This window comes from Pseudonaja textilis, chromosome 1 (assembly GCF_049901715.1).
Source record: "Pseudonaja textilis isolate UNSWEBS1 chromosome 1, rPseTex1.2, whole genome shotgun sequence".
Taxonomy (NCBI): Eukaryota; Metazoa; Chordata; class Lepidosauria; order Squamata; family Elapidae; genus Pseudonaja; species Pseudonaja textilis.
Window position 1 is genome coordinate 316,582,849 of NC_141990.1, and position 7,937 is coordinate 316,590,785.

A 7,937-nucleotide genomic window follows, 5' to 3' on the forward strand; every position below is an offset into this window, starting at 1 on the left:
TCAAATAAATTCAGCAAAGGACTTATTCTCTTCCTGGGATGCAAAAGATCATCCTAACTGGGAAACAGGTCTACTGAGTCAAAACTTTGGCCAACCATTTGATGAAAAATCTGTTTTGCATGTAACATATTTGAGATCAAAGAGGTTGATATTAGGAAGACATTCTGCTTGAAACCCAGGATGCAGTTAGTCGCGTTTAGAAATGTTATACCTCAATTCACAAGCCTCCTTTTGCATGCCAAGTCCCAGTTCCAATCTCCAGCATCCATTGGTAGTTTGGACTAGTCTTAATGCCCTTGTAACTTTTCCAGGTTTGTGCTACGTGCTAGTTAACCATACCTTTTGAAGACATACTTATGATGGATACGGAAATGTTTGAATGAATAAATGAAAGAAATTGGTTGCTTAGGCCATCTACAATAATTCTCATTTTTTGTGATGTCTCCCTTGGATAACTCCTCTGATTCAAGAGCATGTGGGGCAGAGAAAAGACAAGAGCATCCTGGGATTAATAGATTAATAAATCCTGCTCGTGGCTGGATTTATTTGTAACAGTTCTGAGGATGGGAGAAGGGAATTGCCAGGGACATTAATGAACTTTCTAAAACACACTTCTGTGTATGTGTGAGTAGGGCACATATTTTTCTTTTCTCTTCTAGAAGGTGCCCTTTGCCAGGTGTGGCATCAAGAGGTGCCAGGCAGGAGAGAGGAGAAGCGTTCCAGAAGGCAAGGAAGTTTGCTGCTACCACTGTGCCCCTTGTCCCGAAGGGGCTGTTTCTAATCAGACAGGTAAATTGCACTTTAAACATTGATCTTCCAGGATGAAGGAAGCCATTCAGTAGAAACAAATATCAACTTATTTGTCATTTTTGGCAGATTACATTTTTCAACCTATTCATACTTTTCAGCAGAAACTCTGAGTTTATGAATCAAAATTGTCCTGCCCTTCTCAATTCCACCCCCAAGCCACCTTTCCTGCTTCTCATGCAGGGTCGTTTCAGGGCCCAATTCATGTGTTCCCTATTAGACTTTTCTACTCCTTCTCTTTACAACCCATTCGGAAATCCAGCTACCAATCTTTTCATAAAGGAGAGGAGTGTGAGTGTCAAACTTTAATGTTTATTATTTCGGGTGTTTTTCTCCTGTCAGACCTATCAGTCTCCCTGGAAAATGATAGGCCTGTTGGAGAAAGAGAAGATCTATCTAGCTACAGTATATCTGCCTGCCCTTCTCTGCAAAAAAAAGTCTGAGTGAATGAATAGATGTAAAATACAAAGCAGAGGAATTGAGCCAAAGGGCTGAAAACATCCTGTGCTTCTGGATGATGTATCCCCAGGGTTATCGGTATTAAAGGATGATTAGCTCTTTTTGATATATCACCAAATATAAAACGACTCTTGATTTCAGATGCAGCTTCCTGTGATCCCTGCCCAGAAGACCAATATCCCAACATGGACAAGGTCCAGTGCATTGCCAAGAAGCTCCACTTCCTTGCCTATCAAGATCCCTTGGGATATGCTTTAGCTTTGCTCACTCTTTCTCTGGCGGTGATCACTCTGGCAGTTCTGGCAGTTTTCCTTAAACATCATGAAACACCAATTGTCAAGGCCAACAATAGACATCTCACCTACATCCTCCTGGTCTCCCTCCTGCTCTGCTTCCTCTGTTCCTTCCTCTTCATTGGTCGACCCAGGAACCTCACCTGTCTCTTTCGACAAACTGCCTTTGCCATCCTCTTTTCCCTTGCAGTTTCCTCTGTCTTGGCAAAAACGGTCATGGTGGTTCTGGCCTTCATGGCCACCAAACCAGGGAACAGTGCAAGGAAACTCTTAGGAAAACCACTGACAAACTCCATTGTCTTAGCCTGTCCCCTGGTCCAAGCAGTTCTTTGTATCACCTGGCTGCTAACCTCTCCCCCATTTCCTAATTTGGACTTCCACTCTTTGGTAGGAGAGGCCATCTTGCAATGTAATGAAGGCTCAGCTTTGATGTTTTATGCTGTCCTCACTTACCTGGGTTTCCTGGCCCTCATCAGTTTCACAGTGGCCTTTTTGGCTAGGAATTTGCCCGACAGCTTTAACGAAGCCAAGTTCATTACTTTCAGCATGCTGGTCTTTTGCAGTGTTTGGATCTCATTCCTTCCCACCTATCTGAGCACCAAAGGGAAGTCCATGGTGGCTGTGGAGATCTTCTCCATCTTGGCCTCTGGGGCTGGTCTCTTGGCTTGCATCTTTTTCCCCAAATGCTACATTATCCTACTGAGGCCCCATCTCAACTGTAGAGAGAATATAATGAGGCAGAAGAATCTCTGATCTATATATATGGGAATTGGGAACTTTTATTTTGATTTTGGGATTTTTATTTATTAATTTATTCGTATTTGATCTGATTTCTAAAGAGTGATGAAATGAAGGAGGGTTTTGTCCATTAAATAATTGAAAATCAAATGAAATAACTAATCACAAGCTATCTCTTAATCAGCAACCATCACCCACACTTTGATTTTTTATTAGTTCCATTTGTCCCTTCCTGAGGCCCTGCAATCAACTTGGAAATAAACACATATTTTAAGGTTGTGAATATTCATTTCCACCATGACATTTTCCCACTTTATTTTCATCAGATGAATCTTTAAATACATTTTGGGTTACATTCACTGCCAGAGTTTTTAAGCATGCTCATTTCTTTGAGGCTTTGTTGAGTTTTTACTAACTTTTACATTCAATCCGGTATTAGAAGTTGTTTTACATTAAAAAGTTCTAGAATTTACATGAGGCACATTATTTTACTATTAATTGTCAGACATATTTTATTAATAAAAAAGGTCATGTAGACATTAGAGTTTCTTACCTTAATTATGCTTATTACTTTATTCTCCTTTTTCAATTATTATGAATGTCAGCTGGATTCAAAATGAAAGAAAGAAATACTTAGACTCCATTAATCAGAGAAAAAATATCTTTTACTGGAAATCAAGCGGTAGCAACAAAAGAATTCTGAATCTGAGAAAATGGGTGCGTAAATCACATACACAAAGTAATGGCAATGTTCCCACCCCCAATAGTTCAATTGGCTTATCCAATTAAAAGTTGTGTATATCATCATGTGGGCATCTCCTGGTGGTGATGAGGCTTCTGTCCATTGACCTTGACATAGTTTGATAAAGGGTTGCAGCTACTCATAGCATAGGATAGAAACCTAAGCAAGAAGGTACACACCCCTCCAGTTTATACAGTTCTGGTTTGTAACACCTCCAGCTCACTTCCCATAACCATTCCCCCCTCCTCCCCCGTTACTTATGACAGCCAAAAGAAGCAAAGCAAAGGGAGAAAATCTTGAAGGATGACATTCGGCCCTCCCAGAAAAGAGATGTTAGTCCTAAAAAAGATAAAAATAGAAGGTAATAGAAAATATACGTGTAACAGCAACATACTAATTTTTAGGGTTTATTGGGATATTTTGTACGAAATGCCTTGATAAGTGTAGGGCTCTAACATCCTTCTCATTCACACCCACTCAGCCTGGGAGAGAGGAAAATGTTTCCAAGCAACCAAATACTGGAGTCGACCCCTTCGTTTTCGAGAATCCAAAAATTTTTTAACTTCAAAATCTTGTTCACCTTCAATTCACAATGGTACAGGGGGATCAACCTGAGTTGGTCTCAAGTCAGAGGTATGTCCAGGATTTAATAAACTAACATGGAAAACAGGGTGGATCTGTTGAAGAGTTTTTGGTAATTTCAGTTGGACAGCCACAGGGTTCACAATTCGTTCAATTGAGAAAGGTCGAACATACTTAGGTAGAAGCTTTTTTGACTTTTGTGTGGTCTGCAAATATCTGCTGGATAAAAAGACCCTGTCACCCACTTGATATGGTTTCTGTGGAGTGCTCTTTTTATCTGCAAATTTTTTATGAGCTTGATGAGCATCATCTAACACTTTACGGGTAACCGGCCAGGTAAGCTGGAGCTGTGTTATCCATTCATCTAATGACTGAATGTTAGGTTTCTCCCGTGGAAGCTTGGGTATGGGTACAAAGTCTTGTCCCGAAGCCACTTTAAACGGAGTAAACCTAGTACTACTATGTACCGAATTATTATATGCCACCTCAGCGAATGGCAATAGGTCAGCCCAATTATCTTGCTGATAATTTATATAACATCGAAGATATTGTTCCAATACCAAGTTAGTCCTCTCACAAGCCTCATTAGTTTGTGGGTGGTGGGTGGACCTTAAGTCCTGGGCGGAGTCCAATAACTTCAGGAACTCCTTCCAAAAGTTTGAGGTAAACTGGACACCCCTGTCTGAGATTATGCATTCAGGAATCCCATGTAACCTTTAGATATGTAATATAAACAGTTTAGCCAACATTTTCGCAGATGGGATTTTTGGACAAGGTATGAAATGTACCTGTTTGTAAAACAAATCAGTTACTACCCAAATAACTGTATTCCCCCCACTTTCAGGTAATTCCACTATAAAATCCATGGAGATTTCCTTCCATGGAGCCGTTGGTCTAGCCACATTTTGTAGTAAGCCTGATGGTTTACCATGAGGCCGATTGGCTGAGGCACAGATAGGACAACTAGCTATATAAGTCTCAATGTCCTTTTTTAAGGTAGGCCACCAAAATTGCCTTTTAACCAAGTGTAAGGTTTTCGTGAATCCAAAATGACCAGTGGCTTTAGAGTCATGAGCTTGCTGAATATTTGGTTTCTCAGCTTCGCTGGCACATATAATTTGGCCCCCACCCATGCCAATCCATCTCTAACCATACAGTTATTTGAGTGAGCAAGGAACCAATCATCAAGTTTTAGAGCATCTCTTAACTGTGCAGTCAAATCATTTGATAAATCAACCTCCTTCTTTTTCTGGGCTCTGGTAACCACTGGAGCTGCCAACTGTTTGGTTGGGACAATCGGCTGTACCACTTCTTGGCAAGCACTATTATATTGAGGTAATCTAGATAAAGCATCCGCCATAAAGTTCTTCCCCCCTAGAATGTACTTCAATGAAAAATTAAAGTGCTTAAAGTGCTGCACCCAGTGAACTTGCTTGGGAGACAGCTTCCGAGGCCTTTTCAAAGCCTCCAAATTTTTATGATCCGTCCACACCCCAAAGGCTGTTTTGCCCCTTCTAAGAAATGCCTCCAGTTTAACAGAGCCAAACAAACTGCAAAAGTTTCTTTTTCCCAGATGGTCCATCTTCTTTCGGTTTCTGTTAGTTTACGGGAAGTATATGCACATGGTTTCAGAGGCTGACAACTCCAAGATTCTTTATGGAGCTTGGATCATCAACAAGATCTTGACTATTGTGCCTGTATTTTATTTTCTGATTTTTTTTGCCAATATGTAAGACAGAGCATTTATTTGTTGAGGTTTGAAGTTGCCATTTGTTTGACCATTCTGATACATAGTCGAGGTCTTTTTGAAGGGTAGCAGTATTTTCTGTGGTATTGAATAGCTTTACATCAGGGGTATCCAACCTTTCACCTTCCCTGGGCCACATTAGAAGATGAAAATTTGGTTTGGGCCGCACATAAAATAAAATAACAGTAACCATACCCAATCACCCCCCAAAACCATAGAAAACATAGTTAACATATTAAATTTATTTGGAAATAAAGTTAGTGAGATGTTTTTATTATTTATTATTAATTATTTATTAAACATTATTTATTTTTTATCACGGTTTTTTATCACAGTTTTTTTATCACAGTTTATTTTCCGGCCAAATTTTGTGGGGGGGGGGAGGGGGGAGAAAGCTCGCCTGCCTCACACCTACCTCTTCTCCTGCAAATAGCCCGGCTGGATGAGGCAGGACTGGAAGGCAAAAGCAGCAGCAGCAGCAGCAGCAGCAGCAGGGGCAGAAGCAGTGACGGGGGAAGGCTTCTGCCCCTGTCGTCGCCACCGCTTCTGCCCCCACCGCTGCTGCTGCTTCTGCCTCCGCTGCCGCTGCCCCCCTGCTGCTTCTGCCGCAGCTTCTTCCCCCACCACCGCTTCTTCCCCCGCCACCGCTGCTGCTTCTGCCGCTGCCGTTTCTGCCCCCACCACCACCCCTGCAGCTTCTGCCACCGCCGCTTCTTCCCCTGCCACCGCTGCTGCTTCTGCCGCCGCCATTTCTTCCACCACCACCACCCCCCACCACCGCCGCTTCTTCTCCCGCCTGTCAGCATTCCAGAAATTCTCCATTTTCAATCAGTAACTCTGAGACAAGCAGAATCTCAAAAGTATGTTTATTAGAATAGAATCTGGCACATCTGTGAAATCTTGAAACTAAAAGCTTCCCACAATGTCCCAAACTACAATCCATCCCCTTTTCTCTCATCATCACATCACATGGACCAATCACGATCTGTCTCAGTATAAGATCCTTTTTCTCTGCTGTGCCACACTTAATAACCTTGAACTAAGAAAATAATTTTATTTTGTCTACTTTCTGTAGAGTTACTCAATTGAAATCACCCCCTCCCACTTTCTCAGGCTATGTGGCAGCATGGAATATGGCTTTGAAAACTGACACTTCCAATATTAGAGGGGCTGCCACAGAGAGGAGAAAGGGGTCAAGCTATTTTCCAAGATACCTGAAGGCCAGACAAGGAACAATGGATGGAAACTGAACAAGGTTCAACCTTGGAAATAAGGAGGAATTTTCTGACAGTGAGAACAATCAACCAATGGAACAGAAGTTGCCTTTGGAAGTTGTGGGAGCTTCATCACTGGAGGCTCTTCAAGAAGAGGCTGGACTGCCATTTGTCAGAAATGGCATAGGGTCTCCTGCTTGGGCAAGGATGGGGGTTGGGCTAGATGACCTAAAAGGTCCCTTCCAACTGTGTTAATCTGTAACAATCAAATATGTGTGAAATGTGATGAAATGTGTACCGGCCAGAGCAGAGGGGGAGGCTTTCAGCCATCCAGAAATTCCCCCCAAAGAGATTAACTGCACTGCCCAGAGCTAGATGGAGGAGGGGGAAAGTTAGCCCCCACCATTAGAATCTCTCAAAATAGATCCAGTAGAGTAGAAAGTTATAGCTTTATTTTGAAAGGTTTCTGTCCATTATATGTAAGCAAATAAAATAATTGAACATCATCGGGGAACTTCCGCTTGCCAGCCTTGGTGGCAGCAGGGATTTGCGTCTCCTCGCAATCCCTGCTGGGCTCATCGTCTTGGTGCCTCCGATCCTGATGGATTTGGAGGATAAGGCTGTTTGGTAAATTCATCCGAAGACAGGGAAGATATGGGGAAGGAAGGGGAATGTCGCAGATTCCCCCCCACATCCAGTTTTAAACTTCCTTTTCTCAGGATGAATGCAGCGGTGGTCCTATGGCCGCCATGAAGAGGCTGGCATCCAGGATAAGATTGTGCTGGTGGGGTGTTGAAGATAGAAAAAACAGAGAAAGCTTTTGGCTGAGCCGGGACAACAATTAACATCTGAATACCCTGGAACTTTGGCTTTTTAAGTGATTCATTGTCTTCCAAAGAATCGGCAAGCTGCGGTAGATGACTAAGGATGACTTCTTTTTCCTCATTTTCCTTCCCACGGAGGCAGCAGATGGAAACCTGAAACACTCGTATTGGCAATAGAAGGTATTTACTTTCAAAATTGAAGCCAGGGGGAAATTATATCTTCAAATATTGACTCTTTAAAACTTAAATCTTTTTGCTTTAAGGGGGAAGGAAGAGAGATAAATGATTTATATTAATGTGTGTTGAAGAAGACGGCTTGGAGTTTTACAAGATTAGAGACTAAACTGTAATTAAACTTCCAAACTTCTAAAAAATGCCTTGGAATTAGCTAATTGAATTCTCCCCCAGGAAGAGCAAATGACTTTGGGACTTTAACTATCTTTGGAAAGACTAAGAAAACATTTGGATTGCTTAAAAAAAAAAAATCCTTTTCTGCTCATAATGGTGTCCTTTGAAGATTTGAAAATGCAA

General features: G+C 41.8%; 1 protein-coding gene across 1 annotated transcript in view; it reads left to right on the forward strand.

The window, feature by feature from the left end:
* The window catches only part of LOC148128350 (vomeronasal type-2 receptor 26-like), a 5,426-nt gene extending 2,772 nt beyond the window's left edge, over positions 1–2,654 (forward strand). Inside the window, exon 2 of the mRNA XM_087935591.1 lies at positions 1,408–2,654. Within this exon, the coding sequence (XP_087791717.1) occupies positions 1,408–2,312 (905 nt within the window). The 3' untranslated portion in view covers positions 2,313–2,654. The remainder of the gene's footprint in view (positions 1–1,407) is intronic.
* The last annotated feature ends 5,283 nt before the right edge of the window (positions 2,655–7,937 follow it).